This window comes from Hibiscus syriacus, unplaced genomic scaffold, assembly GCF_006381635.1.
Source record: "Hibiscus syriacus cultivar Baekdansim isolate YM2019G1 unplaced genomic scaffold, ASM638163v2 tig00111394_pilon, whole genome shotgun sequence".
In the NCBI taxonomy this organism is placed as follows: Eukaryota; Viridiplantae; Streptophyta; class Magnoliopsida; order Malvales; family Malvaceae; genus Hibiscus; species Hibiscus syriacus.
The window spans coordinates 234,332-260,041 of NW_024063080.1; the positions used below are offsets into that span (position 1 = coordinate 234,332).

The 25,710-nt window shown below is 34.2% G+C and overlaps 1 protein-coding gene and 2 pseudogenes across 1 annotated transcript; 1 reads left to right on the plus strand and 2 right to left on the minus strand.

Annotated features, from left to right (window-relative positions):
• Positions 1-3,904: 3,904 nt before the first annotated feature.
• On the minus strand, positions 3,905-10,458 carry LOC120160924 (MOB kinase activator-like 1A). The gene is made up of 7 exons (XM_039171235.1): positions 10,347-10,458; positions 9,103-9,151; positions 8,267-8,375; positions 7,875-7,968; positions 6,718-6,851; positions 6,323-6,486; positions 3,905-4,071 (listed from the first exon to the last, which is right to left on the minus strand). Exons 1-7 carry the CDS (start codon positions 10,367-10,369, stop codon positions 3,997-3,999), a joined length of 648 nt encoding a protein of 215 aa, XP_039027166.1. The 5' UTR covers positions 10,370-10,458; the 3' UTR covers positions 3,905-3,996.
• A 5,170-nt stretch (positions 10,459-15,628) lies between these two features.
• Positions 15,629-16,683, plus strand: LOC120160912 (annotated as a pseudogene).
• Positions 16,684-18,269: 1,586 nt separating this feature from the next.
• On the minus strand, positions 18,270-21,562 carry LOC120160919 (annotated as a pseudogene).
• Positions 21,563-25,710: the final 4,148 nt, after the last annotated feature.

Below are 25,710 nucleotides of genomic sequence, written 5' to 3' on the forward strand. Positions count from 1 at the left end.
CCAACTCTTCACCGCAAGTTATATCCCTTTAAGCACATTGAAATTTGACTTCTTCCCACTTCTACGAATCTTGAACAACTCCTTCTCCATTATCTCAGTGAACCTTACCTCCTTCATAACGTAGTTGAACATCCTAAATGGTTTAAGACCCCGATTAATACCATTATTTTTCAGTATGATAACATTATGATCTAAAATTGACATTGTAAGCAAGCTTTGACTAACTTTAGGAAAAAGAGAGAAGAATCTTTGATCAAGTAGAATTCGATCAAGTCTAACAAAATTCGAAACTTCCTATTGTTGCACCATGTGAAAAGTCCTCTAGACAAGGGCAAATCCACTATATTCGCCTTACAAACAAAATCGTTGAATAAACCCATGGAAAATGAATTCGCAGGTCCACTTAATTTATCCTCTTACGATAAAACTGCATTAAAGTCTCCGCCCAAACACACTGGACACTCAAGTCGCTCTAAAAATTCCACGATATCCTGGAAGAACTGTTTTTTTTCTCTAAATCAATACTTGGATCGTACACATTTATGAAGCAATATAAGTCATGTATACCTTCCAATTTGCCCGTGACTGCAACAAAATTCCTATAGATGTACACCACCAGCAAAGCCAACGGCATGAGACACCACCGAACCACATAACAACCTCCCCCAATTTTCTGAATTAATGTTGGTCGCACTGCTTCGACTTTCGATTCTTGAATAAAAAAGAAAAATGGGTTTCTTCTTGTCAATCAATCGCCTCAGTGCTCTAGCTTTAACCCTCATAACCAACCCTCTGACATTCCACGACATTACGAACAATTTACCCATAACGAAGCTCAAATCCCAATTCTTTATATGCCCAATCCAATTAACAATCCCCCTGTTGCACCCTCTCATTTGCCAAAGTCACAACTCTGTTCTTAAAGGTTTTCTTCCCACGTCTAAACATAATGCCCAAAATTTCACTAACATCCCAACATTCTATCGCCTCCTTCTCTAACTCCAGCATTCTCAGCAATAAGATTAATACTCTTTCACCGCTACAACTCTTTGCTCCCCTCATCCTTGATCTCGAATAGTCTTGATCAAAGGGCATGCTCTTAACTCTCCTGATAGACGCACTCCTACCTGACTGCCCACGCTGAACATAAGTATAAGGTCTGTTTAGGGAAGCTGAACTAGACTAAGAGACACTGGACTCGACATATCTGTTAGCTTTAGTTTCAAATAGCCTAGTATTATTTTTTATGAGGCCCACTCTCGATAAAATTATTCAGACTCCTGTTAGACCCATTGACCTGCAAATAATAGTCAAGACTGTTAGAAAATCCAACCAATCGTTTACATTTTTCTCTGTCCCCATTAACTTTTGTCGACACAGCCTACAGAGTGGGTTCCACGCCTTCACTTAACTCGTCCCTCAACAAACCTACTGAAGACATCTGTCTTAAACAACCCATATCATTGATCCCGAAAGAAATACCAGCACTGCCACCTGTCCGCTTATCCCTAGGGATGATAGTATGACCCGAACCCGATAGGGAAACCCGAAACCCGGTCAAGTTCGGGTCGAGTCGGGTTGAACGATATCGGGTCGGGTATCGAGGATTTTTTTGGGTCGGGTTTAGGGCAAGGTATCCCCGCCCCGACCCGCCTCAATTATATATATATATATATAATATTTTATATTTTTTATATTAATTATATATATAATATTTTATATTTTATATTAATTATATATAAAATATTTTCGGGTTTGGATTCGGGTTTGGGTATAATATTTCGGGTCAGGGACGGGGCAAAAAAAATCCCCGACGGGGTGCCCCAATAAAAAACCCATCGGTGATCGGGTTGGGGATGGGGATTCATTTTGGGTTCGAGGACGGGGCGAGCAAAACTCGCCTCGAACTCGACCCATTGTCATTCCTACTTATCCCTTATCCAAGCCTCATCCCTTTCTTGAGAAGTCGATTATGTCTGTTGAACTCCCTTACTCGTCCTACCATCCTGTTCAGACCTCATACTCCATTTCGATGAGTTCTCCTCCGAAGCTTGTTCAGACACATCATCTTCATCTAAAGTCAATAACTCTGGGAAAAACTCCTCATCCAACTTTACCTTGAATTTTATCACGTACGATCTCCCATTCGAATAGATAAAGATACGTGAAGGGACATCAAAGGGGTTTCCAACCCTTAGGAGCAATTGAGCTACTCTACAATCTGCTTTTTTGAGAATTTCTTTTGAATTTTCACCAGCTTTCCTCATCTAGACGCATATTAGAAAAGAACGATTCACTTCAACAGTTTAAAGGCACTCTGATCATGGAAACTACGCAGAAAGCTAAAGGAACATTCTCATCCACCAGGACTAGCTCAAATCTTTTGAACTAGAAACTCAGTTCCTCAACTTCACCTCTAACATTTTCTTCATCAATTTCTCCTACGGGAAGACGATAATGCACGCATTCCAGGCGAAACCCCACTTGACCACCTTTGCGTTGAAGCCCACATTCCAAATAGTATTTTGGACAAACTTAAAATCGAAGACCGACTTACATATACTAGTTATGGACGACTTCAACCATTCCCTATCCTCGACCATAATAAATACATTCAAAGGTCTTTTTGTCGCCCCTAGACCTCTAATGGTTATATCCTGCGAACCAGCTGAAGTTCTGTTAACCCGACCACCGTATCTTTGTATGACCTTCCATCATAGAACTTATTAAACAAGGCCGCCTTTTCCTCATATTTCACAGAGTGTTTCAGACCTATCGTCCCTGACCCCCCAGCTTTACATCATTCAAAACCTCCGTATGCGCACCCCCAACCTCCTCTGGAACCAATGCTTCTCATATTTAGCAATTCCTACTTTGATTCTCCTCTCATTCACCATGGCATTGTTCATCTTCTCCACAACGTTAAGCATATCCACTTTGCTCACAAAATGTATAAAGGCAAACGTTGCATCTTTGTATTTCGGTCTTCTATTAATAATAAGGATGAAAACCCTGGTGACCTTTCCATGGTGATTGAACCGTTCCCATAAAGCTCTCCTGTGAACTCCCCTACTGATATTATCAACGAAAACAAACCAGGTTAATCCAGAAGAAACCTCTAGAACTCTGATCGAAGAAGCTTGACTTTTATTATTATTATTTAAGCATAAATGTTAAATCTACCTTTAACTATATTGTTTTTATAAGTTCTACTTAATTTTGTTATCAAAAGTGGTACTTAAATTTTATTTTTCCTATATTGGTACTTTAATATGTTAGTCGTTGATTAATTATAATGCCTTGAATTTTTTATGATAAGAAAGTTACGATGGTTGATTAACTTTAATAAGTTAAAACAAAAACAACGATATATAAACTTTAAATTTTATTTTTATAAGTTGAAAGGTGTAGGGATTAAGTATTTGGAGTGTTGGCAAGGGTGATAGTTAATAAATTAAGACAAATGATGGGTGGATAATCGTTTGATGATAGAAACAGTCGACAACGATAGTGATGGGGTTTGAAATTAGAATTTTAGAATTTTGAGATTTTGATTTTAAAGAAATTTGAACCTGTTAAAAAATAATAATAATTTGAAGTTTTTTAAAAAAATATATAAACACGACACAAGTCAGATAACACTTTTTTTAACGATCACGACGTATGCACTTAAAAGAACAACGGAGAAAACGTTAGACACTGAATAAAACATACTTTAGGTACTTGAAGTTAACAAAAAGGTATACTTTAGGAACTTATTTTATCATTAACCCAAAAGAAAAAGAAAAAGAAAGGAAACAACAACAGGGCCAGTCTTGCAATATTCTAAATCCAAGGAATATGAAATATGAATTTGCATTTACAGCATACAGAAATAGAGACTTAAAGTTTTAAGTGACACACGAATAAAACAAACTTTATTGCATTTGGATCCACTAAATGAACATCTTTCTCAGGATCTCCATTCTCCAACACCTGTTAACATATATTACATATTTAGTAGGGTACTATGATGGAATCTACGAGTTCTTGAAGAGGAGCCAATTCTTTCTTGTCAATCAGCCCAAATTCCTGCACATGGTAACAACATCCTCATTTTACCTGAAAATTTCCTACTCAACTTCCATTCTAGAAAGCATGTATCAGATAAAGATGAAGACAACAAACAAATTAACCAAAGGCTTGACTCAGGTAGTTGTTTGGTTGAGGGTTGGGATCCAGATTTTTCGTTGAAAATCATGAGATGCATAATGCATGTATGACAAGTAAACAGGACTGCTTGGAAAAGTTTATGGTAAGCCTACACTTATGTGGTAGAGCATTCCAAGTTTTGCATATAAACAACAGGATTTTATTTAGATTTGCATAAAAAGGTAAACGATGGCTGGCAGGACTGTGCTTGTGAAGTTCCTATGGGGAGGGTCGGCTGAGAGGAAAAAATTGCATTGGGTTAGGTGGTCATCTGTGTGTTTGCCAAAGGACAATGGAGGGTTGGGTATTTCTAATCTACAGCTGATGAATAGAGCTCTATTAGGAAAATGGGTGAGGAAATTTTCTAATGAGAAGGATTCCTGGTGGAAAAATATGATTTGTTGTAAATATAATTTGGATGGTAATGATATTTTATTGAAGGAGTTACCTAGCCATGCTTCTTGGTTGTGGAAGAGTGTTGTTCAAAGCTGGAAGAAAGAGGATGTGTTGGGTGAGTATGCTAGGAATTTGCTGGTTTTGAAAGTTGGGAATGGGAAGTCTATTTCTTTTTGGCATGAAGTTTGGATTGGAAGGGTGTCTTTAAAGGATAGGTTCCCAAGAATGTTTTATTGTTAATAAAAGGGGGGAAATTTCAGACTTTGGTTCGTTTTGTTTTTCAACTTGGGTTTGGGATATCAAATTGAGGAGGAACTTGGCGGATTGGGAAGGGGATATGTGAATTGAATTATTGCATTTACTCTGTGTATTGATCAGAGGCGAGATGACTGTTTATTATGGAAAGGGTGTGGTGATGGGGTTTTTACGGTTAGGTCCTGTATTAAGGGCTGGTACGAGGTGTTGGGGACTAATTATAAATGGGGTAGAATAGTTTGGAGTGGTTTTGTGCCTCCTAGGGTGGAATCTTTCCTTTGGCAGGTTATGCTCCAGAAATTAGCTGTTAAGTGTGAGTTATTGAATAGGAAAGTACCCGGTATTGTGGATAGTTTTTGCCCGTTATGCGGGTTGTTTCCTGAATCAGTGTCGCATTTGTTCTTCACCTGTTCTGTGTCATGGGAGTTGTGGTGCAGGTTTTTGCGCTTTTGGAATGTTCATTCCCCTTTGCATTTTGCTCCTGATTTTTTTCTGCACGCTTGGTGGGGGTTGGTTGAGAAATCAGAAATCTGGAAATTTATTCCTGGTGCTGTTATGTGATCTATTTGGAAATACAGGAACAGGTTAGTGTTTGAGGGGGGTCTAAGGATCAGATTAATCTTTTTTTCGAAACTAGATACAGACTCATGGCCTGGTTCTCTGCTAAACACACAGATTTCTCTATGCTTTTCGATTGTTTAATGGGGGATCCATCTGTTGCGGATATGTGGGGCAGCCACGGGAGTAAGGTGTTATCTCGGACAGTTTGGGTTCCGCCTTCTTCAGGTTTCTTTAAATTGAACGTGGATGGTGCTGTCACTGGTGATTGGTTGAAAGGGGGCATTGGAGGCACTATTAAAGATTCAGGTGGTTTTCTGTTGGGTTCTTTCTCAGAGGCAGTGGGACAGGGGCCCCCTACAGTTGCTGAAATGTTGGCAATTATAAGGGGCCTGAACCCTTTTATTGATTCTCAATGGGGTTGTAAAGGGAGATTAATTGTAGAGTGTGATTGCCTTGTTGTGGTTAAGTGGATAAAGAACCTGGGTGGTTGTCCTAATTCTGAGTGTTCGTTGTTTAATAAGATTATTGAGTTAATTAGGATAAGGATGTGATGATTAGGCATATTTCCAGAGGGGCTAATTGGGAGGCTGATAAGTTGGCAAAAGAGGGAATTGGCTGAGTGGGGCTGCGTGTAGGCAAGTTGTGTTAGTTTCGGGGGGGGGGGTTGTAATGTTATGTTTCGTTGCATTTAGGTGTTTTCTGTTTCCTATGTTGTATTTCTATGGTTGTTCAATAATATTTTTTTTTTGATAAGATTTGTTCAATAATATTTTGAGACACTCTTTTCCTCCTTCCAATGCCATACGAAATAGTCATATTTCTTAAGGTATGAAGGGGTTTTTTAACGAGGTCTCCCTTTCCTATAAAAAAACAAAAAAATAAAAAGGTAAATAATGGCAGAGGACAGAAGACGACTTACACAAGTGAACAATATGAAGTGCTTGAAGCATGTGTTCAGATGAGCTTCCTCCTTAAGGCTCACAATTTTCTGAAAGTGAGAGTGATAAATGTGGGCGTATACACGGAACAGTCTTTTGAATATTGTCTTCACCACCTCCTTGAAGTTATGAGGAAATGGTGCGCCTAGCAAATTTTATGTATGCAGTTAAATATAGAAAGGAATTTTTCATAGACACAAGGCAAAATAATTTTGTTTCCTTTTTGAACATGTATATATATTAGAAAAAATATCAATCGGTGTTGTCATCATGCATAGACAAGCAAACAATTATGTTTTTCTAGTGACAGAATGTCATCAGACTTCATCACAAAGAATTAAAAGACGACTAAACACATGAATGGTCAAGATATTACCAAGCTTTTGAGGAAATATGGATTCATCATCGAGCTGTGCTTCAATCCAGTCCATTAGATATTCAACGTATTTTGGAGCAGAAACCTCAATAGGCTTCTTGATTTGCACACCATCAGCCCATCTATATTCGTACCTGCAAGTTTTGTAAGGCACAAATGATCAGCTCCAAAAAACCCAAGGTATATGTAGGATATAGCCGTGTACTTTGGATTAGTATTTTACTCTGTATTAAACTTGTATTTTAGATTTATCCAAGTAGAAGATAAGATAGTTATCCATTTAGATAAGAAAGTAAACACCTAGCAGGACCCTTATGTTGTAAATCCTAGTAGAACTCCACTGTTGTAACTCAGCCTATTTTAATAGATTTGATTTAATTGTTTATTCGAATAGCAGAGGAATAGCAGAGGAAAACAACTCTCTCTTCCAGTAAACTCTCTCCTCTTTTCAGTAATTCACAGTATACTCTTTGAAGATTTTTCAAAAACAAGTATACTAAAATTAAGGTGCACAACAGGTAGCGTGGAATTATTAAATTGATTGACGGAAAGAACCAGGTACAAGAACCAAACATGAAAATAAGAAAAATACAGAAGTTTGGGGAGAAAGATGATCAAAGTTTCATAGTTACATCTGCACAAGTTGTATATTATTGGACAGAATTACATGACTATAAGGCTTTTGAGTCTAAAGAACACTTTTAGCTACAACATATTTGATGTCTTTCTACAGGCATTTGAAAATATAAGGCAAAAATCAAATTATTACAGAAGGCTAAGGCAAGCCAACATTCTCATCACAGTCTAGCACTATCAAAATCAATAAAAACATGATATATAGTCAAAGTCTCATCCTACCTGCCAGACAATATTATTTATTCCGACTTCAGAATTCAATAAAATTTAGCAGATGCATATAATTTGACAAAATTAAATTACTACAGTAACATCTAGTTCAAAGAGATAAAGCGACTAAATTTAAGTGAAAGGAGTCCTGATTTAACTTTATCTTGTGCATATATCCATCATTAGAGAGAAAAGCCTTTGATACCTTCAACAGATCCAAACATGACAGAGGTCATGAGGAAAATATTAAAATTTAGGATTGTGTCTAATTTATTGAAAAGGGCAAAAGGAATATGGTTCGTATCTCTTACTTAGGGCCTGCAGTCATTGTAGGACAGTTCTCAGGAGTACAAAACTCCGTGAGGGTACCATAGAGCAGATTCACCTGATTGAAGAAGTCCACGGCTGAAAAAGATCCAATAATTATGTTTTAACAATGAGATTCAAAGAAAATTTGGTAGTAACCTAGAAATAGGGAAGAAAATAAACTAAAACACCCTATAAAAAAACTAATGAATGGGATACAAAAAGAAAATATCAGCTGCTACGACAGTAACAGCAAGGTCATACTAGAGCAGAAAATTCAAGGAGAAATTATATCCATATTTGTCAAATATATAGACGAAGATTTATTCAGACTGTGTGTGTATGTGGTTGCCGCAAAAATGCGAGTAAGAAAGAACGAGAGAGAAGAAAAATATACTGTTGACTGCGAGCCATTCATTTAAATCCTCGCCAGGAGGTAGTCTAACTGCTTCCCTTAAATTTCCACTGCCCAGGGTAGCATCAATGTGCTTTTTAAGCTGTGCACCCTGCATTATGTCAAGATTACAATGCTATGATTAGAACTACAAATTCGCTAAACATAAGAATGAAGTCCTTAAAATTTTATATGAAGGCACCATAAAGAAGTCAGCTCTGAATAACTGGAGAGAAACCTCAACAAGGCTATTAAATTATTTCAAGCTTAATAACACAGCAGCATTAACCATGTTAGACATAGATACCTAATTAGTAAAAGAATTATCACATGACCTGACCGTCATACGTACCAGTAAAGCATTAAAATTTGTAGTATTTCAACTTTGCCACTGAAACTTATAGTAAACACCGTAATGTAAAATTATTGTTTTAATAAGTGACATCAAAAGCAATGATACTTTAAATATAAATAACGGTAAGTGAACTTTTTTTTCTTCTCTTGATAGGTATGGTGAAGAAAATGTGCTTTTCAAATAAAGATAAATTTTCAGTGTCCATTTCAGGATTTTTTTATTTATTGTTAGGTGTTAAGCTGTTCTCTCTTTTATTATGTTCCTATATCTGGAACTTTCAAGTATACTTCCAGTCTTAAGTTGCATGTTCACACCCAAGAAGTTCTTAGTCATCAAAAAGAGGAAAAAATATTTCTAATGAGATCACAACAACAATAGAAAAGATTCAAGAACATTTAAGAGATGAATCACATCAACTTCTGACAAGCAGGGGATGACATTAATCATATTTTTTTAGAAAAAATGAAAAGAAGAAGCAACCAACCTTACTTCCTGAAGGTGCACTCTTTTTTGGGCGGAATGTACGCTGATTTCTGTTTCCAGAGAAACTTAATATTAGGAAAAACTGAAAAATACACAAATCTTTTACCGGCTATTCTGCTCAGAATTGGGAGTAGGAGTCAGAAATATGCAGGCACCAAACAAGGTCCATATATTCCAAGGATCATACACTAGAAGCTTGTGAACATTGAAGATATTTCATATTTCGAGGATCATACACTTGAAGCAATGGAACTCAATCCAAGCATCATATTGATTCTTTATTATAAAAACAAACAAATATATATAAAACTTCTGCAGATTAATTCTGTGTTACTCTTTATGCTTGAAGCAGTGACCAATGCTGATCAGAGATGCATGGACACGTATTGCATGATAGAGAGCAAGATAGAAAGCTAGAGCTCGTCTAGCAGAAAATTCTGAAAGATCTTCAGCATCATTCGAAGAAGATCAGTAAATTGATTTTCGGAAAAATAATTAGCTTTCCTTAGACTAGATTTGGACATTCCTTTCACTTTTCTTCCAGTTAATTCAATTTTATGATATTTCTGCCATCGCAAACCTTATAAAATTGTCATCAAATTGTCAATGGATCTAATTTGCTACTTACTTGATAAAGTTCAGCTTCAAGATACAAAGCCCAATCTTGCCAATAATGGTATCTATAAGTTAAAAGTTAATGATTTAGTATATGTTCACCATTTCAACCTTTCCAATTAAGTCATTCACTTAAACCACCTGTTTTTCATAGCTTTTAATCATAGGAAGAGGACAAGTTTAACATGCATTAAGATTCACTTTCCTTAAAATGCATAGGCTTCGGAAATCTTTTAACATATACTTCAACAGCAAGAACAATAATTAGCGGATAGTATTGAGTTTGAGAAATTAATAAAGAAAAGAACGTTAACCACAGCCAACTGCCCTAGGTAAAAAAATGAATTGCAGGTACAGTTCAAAAGAGCAATCAAAGAATCAGGGAATAAATTAAGAAGAAAAAAGAAATGTTTTCATAATTGTAATTAAAAATCTAAAGAATGCCCAAAAAAAGAAGCTGATAGCTGATCTTGAATCACAAAAGGCTGCAGAACTACAACAGAACCGACTGAATTATCAATGCAATTCGCAAACAAGCAATGAAAAAATAAATAAAAAATGAAGGAAAATAATCAAACTATTTCACGAGAAGTAAAAAAAATAAAGAAATAAGTGGAAATTAGAAGTCACCTGCCGAGACCGAAAAGACTCATGGTTAGAGAGAGAGGCTTCGATTTTCGTTTCTTCAGGTAGGAGACCTGAAAAATGAAATTCTGCCTTAACAATTCTTTTTTATCACTACTTAATAAAATAAACATTTATTATTCCTTGCGTAGCCTTTCTCCGCTTTATATATTAGTGGTAAAGACACGAGTGCGCTAATTTTGATTTAATTATATATATATATATATTATTAAGTTAAAAACGATTATAAAGTAGTATATGTTTTAAATATTTTTAATCACTTGATAATGAACGTTCAATCATCTTTATAGTTGCTAATGCTCGAACTCATGACCTTTTGATTCCTTTAACCATTGAGGTAAATTGGTTCGTGAAATTAATTATATATTTTAAATGAATCATTAAGCATGTAAATAAACCGAACGTTTAATGAACCAGACATGAACCGTTTAGTGAAAAGTTCGTTTATGTTAGTATATTTATTTTTTATTTTTCTTCTATTAATCTGGGGTAAATACAAAGTAGTATTTGTTCAAATATTTTATTAAACGAATGAATTTGAACAATATTTTTATTCTATAATTAAATAAACAAACATGAATAAAGATATTGTTTGTGCATTTACGTTTATGAGCGTTTGATAATATGTTCGTTTATATTCTTTCGTTTATGTTTGTTCATTTATATTAACTCAATCTCTAAACATGTTAAAATATTAGGCCTAATAACTTTTTAACTTAAACTCATTAATATTTTAAAACTCAATTACTTTTAAACCCAAATAAAGAAAATCAATTAAATGAAATATAAACTATAAAATTATTTGAAAAGAAAATATTTTTCTCAAATACAAACCCAATTAATTTTATACTTATTCGTTTATGTTCGTTTACGCTCATTCATTTGTGTTTGTTTACGTTCATTAATTTGTGTTCGTTTATCATTTTAACGAACGAACTCAAACAAAATATATTATTTAACGAATGAACACGAATAAAAATAAAATAATTAAAAATAAATATACTCTCATTCGTATTCGTTCGATTCGTTTACATGTATATTAATCATTTTTACTTGGACTTTATAAACCTTTCTAAAGATGTATTCATTAGGTCTGTAAACGAACGCATACAAATGGATGTATGTTCATGTTCGTTCATTTAAGGAATATAGCTTGTTCATGTTCGATCATTTAATAAATAAGCGAACATAAACGAACACGAACATAAATGAGCACGAACATAAACGTTGGAGACTCTACCTTCCATTATTCTTTCATGAAAAATAGTCGACAATGCAAATCAACCAAATCTACAGTGATAAATAGTGTAAGAGCTGTAGCAGTGATGAAATGTTTGAATATATCAGATATTTCGATCGATCTTTTAAAGATATTAAATGATTTACACGACTTTAATTTAACGCTATAACATTTATCTTAGTGGTCCATGATTACATATAAAAAATCATTTTCCATTACATTATTCTAATAAATTCGCCGGCTAAAAGTTTTGTGACATAAATGTCAGACTTTAGTGAGATTTGTTAATAATGATCATTTCCATTGGCAGAGTAGAAAATTTAACAGCATGAAAATTTCGAACGGTAGAAATTGGACTACAAGGTAATAACATAGATCCGAAATCTCTCTGATGCTACATTTCTAACTGATATTATTGCTAAACCACCATTCAAAATTTTAACGTACCTAAAGTATATTCCACAACTAAAGGTCACACAAAAACTATGAAAACAAAAGTTCATTGTCAAAGTGTATTTTCTACTTATTAATGGGTTTTTCCTGAAAAACCTATTTTCTTTCGCTATTACACTATTTTTCATAAATTGCATATAAACATTTGTTTTGTTTTTTTGACAAATTATATATATTTTTCTCTTTACTGATGTTTATATACTTCCAATTGTTACCTTTATCTTCTAATTTATTTCTAGAAAGAAGTATGATATTTTATTGAGTTTTAGATGTGAAGATACCCACAATAACTTTACATATCAACTATTAAGCCAAATAAAACAGAGAAAGAGATGAAAACAGACCTGTAAAACTTCAGATTGCATTATAATATAACTTGTTTTGAAGCTTTCACTGATCGTCTCCACTCTCCAGTGAACACTAGGGTTTGGGAAAAAATGGGATAATAAAATATAGGTGCGAGGTGCCTCACCGGTTAACATATTGGATTTAATATCCAAATAAAATTGGGTTAATTATGGAGTTGGTCATCAGAATATCAGATTAATTAATATTTTTAAGATACTTACAAATTGGTCACCAAAATTGATTTAAGAAGATTGGGTTAAACATAAATGAACATAACCGAACGAACATAACCGAACGTTCACGAACGTAAATGAACGAACGAGACCTATGTTCATGTTCGTTCATTTAATTAAACGAACACACAATCTTGCTCATGTTCGTTCATTTAATAAATAAACGCACATAAACGAACTTCCCGCCGCACGGTTCATGAACGGTTCGCTGAACGTTCAGATCATTTACAGGCCTAGTATTCATTGAGTTAGAGTACGGACGAATTATTCGATTTGTGGGCTCTATGTAATTTTGATATTCTGTTACTAATAAAGTTACACTTGTACAGTAATCTTACAACTTGTAGCTACTGGCCCAAACCAGCGAAATAAAATTTAGGATAAACTACATGTTTAGTATTTAAACTATTACTTCCGTTTTGACATTCAAACTTTTTCTTCAAAATTATACATAACGTTTAGTTTAGGTTTCATTTTGGTACCCACCATTAAAAACTTAACTGTGATGTTGACATGTTATTATAAGGTAATGACATGTCACCATTGAAAAAGATAAAAAAATGTTACATCAATAATTCTATTTATTTTTTAACGACATGGCACTAAATTAAAACATAAACTAAATATTAAATATTTTTTTTAAAAAAAGTATGGGTATTAAACAAAACAAAAGCAATAATTTACGTATTAAACATGCAGTTTACCTTAAAATTAAACATATTAATGTTTTATTATGACCTAATACACAACTTACCCCTTGAAGCATACTATTTTTCCCACTTTGCATCTTAACTTTTTTTTTTCCAATTGCCTATTAAAGTTTTCCTCCATTATAATTTTAGTGGGTGTTACAAATTAATAATTGAACTTTACTTTTTCCTATTTTACTTATTATACTTTCAAAATTATCAATTAACTTACTCAACTTTATACATTGATTTTTTTCCAGTTAACCGTTAACTTCCTAATGGCGTTATGATATGGAGTAAATAAATATTTTTAAATCATTAAAAGACAAATAAAATAAATAATTAAAATTGCTTCTATTTTCATTCTCTTCTTCCTCATCGTTTTCATATTTTCTCTCTATTTCTCTTTTCAACTTGAACAAATCCAGATTATGACCATCATACCGACCATTGTTCTGATCACTATTGGCCACCTCTTCGGAGGTCAATAACTCTTAAATTTTTCATCAAATGTGTCTCACCATTTTGAATGTGAATTTAGTGTACGTTTGACCAAAAAAACCCTAAACTTTATAGATCTAGCATTGATATCATTTCAATTCCATTCTTAATGTCTTTTTCCTCGAATTTACAAATAATTGATTGAGTGAAATTGGTGTATGACACAACTTCTATCCATTTGGTAAACTAGTCAGTTGCCACAAGAATAAATATATGACCATTGATTTTTTTTATAGGTTTACTCTATGATATCTACCCTCACATGGACAAGTTTATGTTCATTTGCATAAGTGCCAATTTGCCAAATACCTCATCATGTACTTCTTCAAGTATTATTTTGACATTTTTCAAGTGTAATTGATGCAATCATCTTTTATTGTGGACAAGTAGTACATGAATCTTATGATTTGTCTTGTCATTGTATGTTTATTTGTATAAGTGCCACATACATCATCGTGTACTTTTTCAAGTATCATTTTAGCATCTTTTGTATCCACACATCTCAACAATATTTGATTGTGACTTTTCTTATACAGGTTTTTTCATCTAGAATATATCATGCAACTATTTAAAGAATTGTTCTTTTGTCATTTTCAATTGCCTCTTCAAAGTAACTTTGGAATTTAATGTATTGTAAGATATCACAATGCCATAGATTATCATCTTCTTCCTCCTTGATGTGATAACAATGAGTCAGATACTCGTAGGCTTGCATTTCGATTGACATCATATTTAACCCCTCCATTTATTTTAAATACTACAACTAAGGTAGCCAAAACATCTTTCATATGGTTTTCTTTTCTAGTAGGTAATGGAATGTAACCTCATTAAATTCCTCAATTTGTTCTAAGATAAATTTTCGGTATTCAACCAATTTGGCATCTTTTATCTCCATTTTCTTTAAAGTTGATAGATCACTAAAGTTGAATCCCCATACACCTTTAGAATCTTTATTTTACGTCTGATAGCATCTTAGAGTTCTAAAATACAAGTCTCATATTTTGTCATGTTGTTAGTGCAATTGAAATTTAGTCCACTAATGAATGAATAATAATCTCCTTTAGGCAAGATAAAATATGTCCCAATTTTGTCCCGAAGAATTGGAGGCACCGTCAAAATTCATCTTCCAGCATTCAAAAGTGGAAGTGATTGTTTCTTCTACTAATATGACCATTAGGTATTCATCCGAAAAGTTGAACTTTAGTGATTTATAGTCTTCAGAAGCTCCACTAGCCAAGAAATCGAATATAACACTTATTTTTATGATTTCTTTGGCTGAATATTGAATTCCGATAACATCTATTATCAAGTTAATCTAGTTTAGATAGTAGATACACCCATCATGAATTTTAATGAGTCCAATTTTAACTTTTATTAACTACAATAATATATATGAAATGTATCTAATTATAAATCAACTATAATATAAGATATATAAAAATGTTGTAATTCATATCTCAAATATGATAATATTATTAATAAAACTGAAAATTTATAGTTTTTTTTATAAATTATAAATTATAAATATGAGAGAACACATATGAACAATAAAAATACTTGGTCTTGAAAAATTAATAATTAAATTAAAATTTTTATAGTTAAGATCATGGTAGTTTACCTCTTTAATTAAACATAATAAACTAAACCCTCTTTAAAAAAAAAAAAAAAAAAATTGGTTATCATGTGATTTTTTAAACAATGACCCGACTCTTCCATCAAAAGGTTATGGCCCAATCCGATTTGGCCCGACTGATGTACATATACTTCGGATCATTTCTGAACCTCAACCTTATCGCTTCTTGTGACTGATAACTGGGGATAAAAGAGTTTCAGGGTGGTTGAGCTTCTAAATCTGCAACAACTTTAACTTAAAATAGGGTTCTGAGTTCTCATCTGTGGCTTCCCCATATCTGGACCAACTTAACCAGCACTTGAGAGGGAAAAAAAGTGAAGTAGGCCAAGACTCAAGTGAATGGCAGCTTTGGTACTGTCATCTTTATCCTGCCCTTACAAGGTATGCATTTTCTCATATCATGAAAAAGGCTTTCGTTTACCTTAAAATCTAATCTTATTCATCTCTATTTCAGTCTAAATTTGGGTTGCACTTTCATAAATCTCTTTATGTTGTCTGAATTCCAAGTAAGTTTTTGTTTAGATAATACAATTCGCCTATGTTTTTGCAGATTGACCGTGTCAATGAAAAATGCTCTTCATCATCCTTAGGCATAAAAACTCGGCAATTCCCAGTTAACCCCAAAAATGAAATAGGGCCATTGCAGTTGGTACCCCTATATGCCACCTTGAATAGCCCGAAAGGGTTTGGACCCCCACCCAAGAAAAGCAAGAAGACAAAGAGTGGCGGTGACAAAGACGAAGATGAAGAGGAAGAAGAAATTGAGGCAGAGGCAGGCGTGATACCTGAGGTGGTAACAAACCGGATGATAAGCCGAATGGGATTAACCGTTGGGATCCCATTGTTTATAGGGCTGTTGTTTTTCCCATTCTTTTATTATCTCAAGGTTGGGTTGAAAATTGATGTTCCAACGTGGGTGCCGTTTATTGTTTCCTTCTTCTTCTTCGGGACGGCTCTGTTAGGGGTAAGTTTGGCATCGTGTCATCTAGTTGGGATCCCATGAGAGAAGGGTCACTCTTGGGCTGGAATGAGGCTCAGAAGAACTGGCCCGTTTTTTGGCAATCCATTTGGCGTAAGAAGTAGGACCTTTCTACATTCTTACATAGAACCAGGTTCAAGAAGAAATATGGAGTCGAGTTCTTACTTGCCTTTTGTTTACAAATCTGCTGAGATGATTGAGAGTGAAGCAAGGGTTTTTAAGGTGCACGTGTATACTCTTAAGTTTTATTTATCTTATTTTTAAAATATCTCGCATCCACCGTAAGATAAAAGGCGCTTCGGTCAACTCGTCACTCTCGTTGTAACTTTGTCATGCAAATATCCAAATATTCTAGTTTTATTTTTACCGATGTGAAGAGGTAGACCAAGATAGTATCCTAGAGAATCCACCCCCGGAATACTGAAAATATTTGGCATTTGAGTTCGATGAGCAGTAATTGTCTTTGGACTAAAATAAATGACTGATTTGGATAGGTTATGCGAGATGCAGCATAAAATCCTAACATCTCTTTAATGAGTAGCTTCAAAAGTGGAATTTTTAAGGAAGCCCAAGCTATCAACTGCGAACAAAAGATGGAGAACACGAGGGCCATTCTGGGAAGCTTGTATGCCTTTAATCGCCCTAGTACTTCGAGTTTTATGAAACAAGGCCGACAACCCTTGTGTCACAAAAAGAGAACTCATAAATTACAACTAGTCTTAATCAAACACAAGTATTGAAATGTTGGTGGTCCACGAGCTTAACCATTCCATCCACAACCTTGTTTTCTTTCCGGGGTGTCAACTGAAAAATAGTTGTCCAGCTTCTTAACTTTATTGCAGCGTTCAAACTCATTCGCCCCAATCAAATTCATGCCCATATTGCCCCAAAGTTCTGCTTATAAGGCAGTGAAGCTTTCAATGGCTCTACTGAAGCTAATTAACCAGTTGTTTTCTCAGTTTCGAAAGATAAAATATACGCATAATAAAAAAAAGTTTGAAAAAATTAAAGAAAACTATATAGAAAATAATAATTTCCATATAATAACAAAGAAAGATGCGGAAGGGACTTGGGATAGAAGAAACAAATAATAAATGGATTTCTTCCGTTATCCCAATTGATAGACGGGTCTGTTCTGCGGAAGAATATGAGACTCAACTGTTAACTTGTGGAATAATATTTATTTGGGTAAAGTATAGATGTTTATTTGTTGAGTCATTGATTATTAAAAGTTATAAAATGATCACCCTATTATTCATATGTTTCAAACTCGTCCTTATTTGTTGAGTTGAACGTTAATATGATGACTGAGATATGCTAAAATCTTATCTCATAAACTCAAATGACTATCATTTTTTAATCAGCATGTTAACGTTAAGCTCAGACAACTGTTAATTTTTTTACCGAAAAAAACGCTTTTGGAACATATGAATAACCACGTGTCCATTTTATCTTTTAATAGTAGACATACCCAACAAAATAACACCCATTTGTCCTATTTATTTTTAATTTAATCATTAAAACAGTATTTAAAAATATTTTGTTTATTATGCATGATAAAAGTGTATCGCTAAGGAGTTCCTAGCTAAAAACGTCTTTACCTCGATATGGATATTATTCTCTTAAATTAGACTAATAGATTTAAATATGTTAATGAGTTAAATGATGACAAAATTAAAATAAAACAATAAGATGTAATTGAAAATTACAACATTATAACCCATTTTCTTTTGGATTAGTTAACAACAAATAAAATACAATCAAGAAGAAAGGCCAAAAAGTGAAGACAACAATAAATCAGGACCCCGTGTGTATATATAAATGATTTTTTTTTCTTTTTCGGCAGAAACATGAATTTGGAGATTCCTTTTGATTTGTTTGGGATATCTAATTATCCTTTGTGTATCAAAGTAGCGAACTTCCTTGTTTCAGCTCCAACAATAATTATAGTTTAAAGCAGACAAGGAGACTTGTCACACTGAATCTTGGGATCACTCTGCTATATTATCATCTTGTATTGTTGTTGTTAGAGGAATACCAGAGTGTTTTCTGGCACACTAGTATCTTCTCCTTCTCGCTGCCGTCTTCCGTATCTTCCTTACGGCAGTTCCACCTCACTGCCTTAGCCATGGCATCGACAGCATCGATAAAGTACCTGGATTCCCGCATTAGTACGTGCCCCTCCGGGCGAAGGATTCTGTCCATTTCCAACAGCATGTACTTCATTTCGCACCTGTGGCTCTCAGCGGTGAAGAGGCCATCGACGTGTAGAAGATCGTATGTCCGAGGATATGTCGAAAACGCTTCACACCTACAAAAGGAGAAGTTAATGCACCATGTAAAAGCTAGCACCTAAAAAGCAATCATATTGCAGTCTCGGAGCAGCATTTGTATGCAAAGGTTTGAGAGTTGATATATATGTATTTGAAATTACCAATCATGATATGTGCCAATGAGGCCCCGGTCGAAGATCACTGGCAATGTGTTGGCAGTATAGGAAGAGACAACATTCATAACCCAAAAGGGATCATCGATGAGAGCTGCTGCTAAACCTCCAAAAACTGTATTCATGTCCATAACATTTCTTATCTGATCAGTCCCAAGTGCAGGGTGTAACTTTTTGTAGTGCTCGGCCCGCACTTTCCACTTGCTGTCATCTTGCTTTAAAGCATTGCCACTCCCACCGGGAACATCTGAAATGCGCTCAGGTGCAGCTTTTAACCTCTCTGGCCACTTTGGTAGGGAGTCCAAGGATGTTCTCTTGAGCTTTGGTATTGGAGCTACAACACATGGGCGTAGCGGAGTGTACCATGCTGAATCTGGTTCGATACTGTCATCACACTTGGCAGGGTAGAGATCAGGACTGGCAAGCTTGTCGTAGCAGCTATTGTCTGAAGATTTCTGCCACACAGCAATATCATCCTGTTTGGCATAGACTGTAAAGCACATTGAAGACAATAAGTCCTGCAACTTCTCGTAAACTGCTCTCTGCTCTTCCTCAGTTGTATTCCATCCAAGGTAGCGATGTTCATAGTTTATAGGAGGGCCAGACAAGACCCAGAACCCACCAGGGCGGAGTATGCGATGAACTTCAAGGAGATAAATTCCACCTGAAAGCAACAGCATCTATTGTTTAAAAACCGAGAGTGTATGATAAGACGAGGAAAAGGCCTTTGAACCAATAGAGCAAAATATCAGATAATGCCTACTAATTCTCAGCTCAGAAAGGAACTTAATCAAACTACGTCATTTGATGTAAAAGAAACAATGACAATAACAAAAGAATGTTAAACCAATTTAGCATATGTCATCCAAACTACAAGACTATTTTAGTTCTTTATCATTACCAAATTCAGTCCATGGGATAAGGCATCTTGAGCAATGAGCCATATCAAATGAGCTTGAAGGGAAAGGAAGGCGCTGTGTAGATATGACACCAAGGATTGCAGGTATCCCACGTTCTAATGCGAACTGCACCTGAGCTTCATGATTATCTCGAGGAGCAAGAGAAATCGTCAGAATCCCACGATCTAATAGATCACCTCCCCAACTCGCAACCTGGAAATACATCGATTAAAAGGGTTCAATCATATAACAGTAAGCAACAGAGGTAGAATCATGTCTAATTTATGTTCTAGTACGAAAATTCCACCAACTTTCAGAATTGCAACTCACCCCACAACCGGTATCAATTGCAGTTCGAATTGTGCCATCTCTCATTTCAGGGATCAGATCTTGCATCAAGTTTACATATGCACCCACTCCTTTGGGAACATAGTACCACCACCTGGAAAAAGGAACTTGGCCCCTCTTTTCTTCAGCCAATTTTGATTAGACTTTTGCTTGTTGATCCAATCATATGGGACGTTCCTGAAAGCAGATCAACATGTTATGACAAAGCAATCGACCCTCTAAACATATATTCAAGCAGAACCAGAAAATAGCTATAAAATAGATAATACCTGTACCAACATTCATCCCGGCTCTTTGGCCATCTGATTGGTGGTTTGTATCCATTAGGAGGAGGAACCAAGCATTCCGTCCTCTCAAACAAAGGAGGGCAGTGGCGTTCCAGGAAAGTAAGTCGACGGTAACCGTACTTCTTCCACCTCTGTAGCAATGGACATGAGTTGTATCAGTATAGCATTCTAACTAAGCAGCCTATAACACAATTAAAACGAACCATAGTGTGTTACCCTGGGATCGGTGCATGGAGTGTAGTCTTGATAATCAATGCTGCATTCAGGGAAGGAAACAGTTTTTATTTGAAGGGGTTGCACTGCAGATTCTTTTGGAGAAGAAACAGCCTTGGAAAGCTCTTGGACTATCTTCCCTTCAAATATATTTTTCTCAGAATTGAAGATTCCACCAAGATAGAAAGATAATCCGCACAACGTGAAAACCAGTAATGTTGCAGGGACAATCTTGAAACCTTTATCAGGTTGGGGCTGATTTCTTTCATCTTTTTGCTTCATAATTTCAGATATAATTAGCTACCTGCAAATTCGAAAGCCGCCGATCAACATATGCTCGTGTACATGTGATGAAAATCAAGAAGCAATACAACATCACAAATTTGATTTATCTCATGTACATGGAAACAAGCAATTGAATCCAGTTAAACAAATTGTCCAGCAAAAACTTAAAAAGGGACATAGATTAGAAAATGATGAAAGTCAAGAAAAGCCACGCACTGCTGTAAACAAGAATTCAATTCAATGTAGATCCTGAAAGCAATGCTGACACTAAGACAAGACACGCTCGAAAGCTGTAAAATTTGTAGATCTAAATGCCAACTGCTGCCCTACATGTAATACTTTACATGTCACTATGACTATATATCTTTCACAAGGGAAATAATAATTATAATTGGAATGAAAGAAACAAACAAACAAACAAGCATTGTAATCATTTCCCTGACATTGAAGAAATGTTTGAATGATTTCATTGTCAGTGCAGGCCAATAAACCCTTTCTCTTTTGTTTTCTTCCTCACCAGAACTATCAATGGATACATTGGCCTTGTGAACAAAAACTAATCAATTAATGAAATGCAAAAAGCAAGTAGTTTCAATGCCAATTGCATACCCTTCAAAACAAAGCATGAAACTTTTTTTTTCACCCAAATTATTTGCAGCAACGAGAAATAAGAAAGCACAAGGAAGAAAAGATTTTCCTTTTGAACAGCTGCTTATTTGAATTTATTTAGATAGTTATCTAATGGTAGTAATTCCAGAGGACGGTAGTAAAGGCACAAGAGAGAAGAACCACAAGTTCATGTCTTTCAAATATGGGGAAAATGTAAGATCCCATTCTTGGTCAATGTGATAACTAAAAATAGGAAATCGATACAGGAAACAAGCTTCACCAGAGAAAAAAAATGTCTCATCTTGCGAACCATATGGAAGACGACACAAAAACCCCTAAAATTAAAATAATTTATTTTCACTGATAACAAGTTGTGCAGAAATCTGACAACACAACTTAGAAAAAAATGCTATCATTAGGAGAATTTCTTTGGATTTATTTGTTGTACCTCTCAAATCTCTGCAATTATCCTTTCTTGGTAAACGGTGGTGACAAAAAAAATTCTCTTATAATGGAGAAAAACAAGAGAAAATTGATATATAGAGAGTGAGAGAGAGAAAGCCAATGATGCAGGGGATTTTCAATGAACTCAATGAGATATCAGCTGCAAATTTATAAGTAAAACATGAGCATAAGCACAAAAACAGCTCAACTTTATATATATATATATTTGTACAGTGAAAGAACACTGAGAACAGAACACGAGATGGAAACGTGTTGAATCACATGGAGGGGAAGGGGAGTTGAAGAACCTATCATGGCATGCCACGTAAGGTTCAAGACAGAGAATTTTGCTGCCTTGTTCATGTGTTTCAACAGTTCATATCGTCCATGGTAAGTTATTACTGGCAGCGAGCAACGGCTTCTATTTTGGCTGTCTTTGATGATTCCTTTACCGTTCTTGAAGACTTTAGGTGAGTTTGGTTCACGGAATATAAGATTATCAGTTGGAATAAAAGATTATTAGGGAATAGGATTACTGGAAATATTGTATTTTGTGTTTGGTTGGTTTAACAGGAATGTAATAGTACCGTGTTTGGTTAAATGAATAAAAGATTATTAAAATGTATATTTAACCAAATTATCCTTATTATATATTTGTATAATATTACAAATTGTAAAATATTTATATATTTTCTTTAAAAAATTAAATTCATAATATTTATATAATTTTTTTATAAAATTAAAAATATAAAAAAGGTTTAATGAAAGGGAAATTTTTTTAACCCCTTAAATTCATATAAAATTTTAATTATAGATTTTTTAAATCTAAAATAATTTAAGGATAAATTTGTAATTTAACATTCGTAAAATTTTTATTATTCAATGACAGAAGAATGATATTTTTGAAAAAAATAAAAATTTAAGGGCATTTTAGTCCAAAACTCCGGTAATGTTACAATACATAAGAGAAGGGAGGTAATACATTCCCGGTAATATGTCCAAAAAATATACTATTGGTAATAAAATATTACCGGAAATGAGATTCCCGACCAACCAAACATGAAATGTGGGATTCCCAACGTTCAAACATACATTCATAAAATTTTAAACGCATAATAACAAAATTATCTCCAACATTTATATAAATAGTTACTTTGTATCATATTCATTCTTTTCGAGTGTTCTATCTTAACGTTTCAAGTTATTATCATTAGACTCTTAGGCGACTACACCCATCGAATATTTGAGACTATGAAACGTCTCATATCACTGCACCACTCACGACATATTTGGATTTCCCTTTTTAATTAGGGATTATTTCTATTGTATCTAAATCTATCAATACAACACCACCTTATCATCAATTTATACCATAAATCAACATGTTGTATTTATTCATAAATGAAAAAAGGGTTTAGGGATTGACTTTATGCAAGACCAAAATTTGAAATAAAAATACCAATGGATATATTATCTTAAGAGTACACATGGGAGTTTCAAATGAGGTTTAAGAGACCCAAAATTCAAGACTCCAAAAGTTGGGGTTTAGGGATGAAATAGAAACACCTTAAATTATGAAATGAAACATTCCAAATGATATGTCAAGTGTCAACTATATCCTAATGCTCTTATAAAATTATTTGGACACTTTACGTCGCAATATATATATATATATATATTGGTACACATGATAGATAATACATAACGTCACAATAAACAAAATACATAAATAAATAATTTATAATAGATTCGAATAAAATTACAAACTCTTCCTGCACACTTGAGTCTTATAAAAATAAGCATGCTAGTCTGTTATAAAAATAAGAGTCATTTGCGGAACATCGGGGTCCAGGCCTTGTCCAATTTTAAAAAATTATTAATTAATATTAAAAAATATTTTTTTGAAAATAAATAAAAAAAATTACCGGACCCCCTCAATTAAAAAAATTGCATTTATAAAAAATAAAAAATAATTTAACCCCGCTATAATAAATTCTTAGTTCTGCCCTTGATAAGGGTGAACACGATTTTCATTTACTCTTATGTTACGTGAGTATCCTCTCTCAGGTGTAATTTTATTTTATTTTTTTGAGCTTTTTTTTCTTTGATTTTAAAAACATATAGCTTTCTTTTATTACAAGATTAATCAAAAGTTAAAGTTTTTGTTAATAATTTTGTTAAAATTAATTAATTAAAATAGCTCATAATCACATGTAGCTTCAAACTTCAAATGCTTTAGTTGCCTTAGTTTGTAAATTAATAAATCTAGCTAGCAAGGTTTATGTGTATGATTGCTAACAGTGTTTTACTTTTCAATTTTTCTTCAATAGATTCTTAGTCTTCAAGCAATATGTGAAACTTTATTTAACAATTAAATCATGAGAAGCTTGTTTTGCTAATTTCAATAGAAATACCAAACTGATTCATGAAATTTAATGGATTTGCTGTTGGTCTTCTTGTCCTGCTATTTCTTTTGTTACGTGGATTGCACTCACTCATGTCAATAATTATTCTTAAAAGTTAAAACGATAGCAATATCCATATAGGACTGAAAATAGTCGTAGTTGTTAGGTTAGTAACAAACTTAATTCCTAAGTTTTTAGGCCATGATCATGTTTACTGGTATCAACTTTGTTTGATTATTAGCTCTCTTTTCTCTTTATATATATTATAAGTTTGAAACGGTTTCATTAAGTTTTTCTATTTACCTACGGATTTGAGTCGTATCGTCCATTGAAGATTTAAAATTATCATATATTTTAGATTTTTTATGTATTTTTTATTGAAAATTTATTTTCGTCCCAATGAAATTTTACAAATTTATCCCCTCTTAAAATTTTAGAAGTTCAGCTTCTAATATAAAATTATGCATCCGTCTCTAATTTGAGTCTTGATCTAGTGAAAAAGAAAAGCTAAACTGAACAAGTAAAGTTTGAGATGATATAGTGTTCATGTGTTTGATTATTTTATTTTTGAAAATAGAGGCTGGGATGTTACTTGGGTGCACGACTTTGAGCACTTGCATAGTCCTTGTAATTTCTTAGGCCGGTGAATAGGAAAAAAATAAATAAAAGATCATATTCTCAACTATATATAAATATATTCCATTTCTATCGCAAACCCTTCTGACCAAAAAAAAAATATTGTTTGTTATCGTTCTAGTTTCTTAAGGTTTTTGTCCTCAACATTGCAGAACCTGGCGATATGTTGAACAGAGCTGAACCAAATTTGCTATAATCAGGACCAGCGGCGCATATATCCGGAGACATTTCACCGGTGCCAGCGCCCACTCTACCGCAACTTCACCGTCACTCTCCACTAACTATTTTATATCAGAACCACAATTGAGCATTAAATAACATCCAGCCCCGCTTGCACAAATGTTTCATTCCATAGACTTTCAACTTATCAGCTAGAGAAGGGTCAAGCATAAGGTCATCAATTGAGATTTCCACCGAGGGGAACTTAGCCTTAAACCTTGTTGCAAGCTTATTTCTTGATAATAAGAAAACCTGTGCAGAGTCAAAGGCGGTCTTACCGAATATTGAGTCATTCCTACAAAGCCATAAAGTCCATAACACAACGAAGGGGATCAAATGCCCAATGGACTTTGCAAATTTAATAACCTGCAAATCCTGCCATGCTTGAAGGAAAGAGAGTGGAGAGGCCGGACAAACCAAATATATTCCCCAATAGGATGCAAATTTCATCCAAATTACCCAAGCAACTTCACAAGTAAATA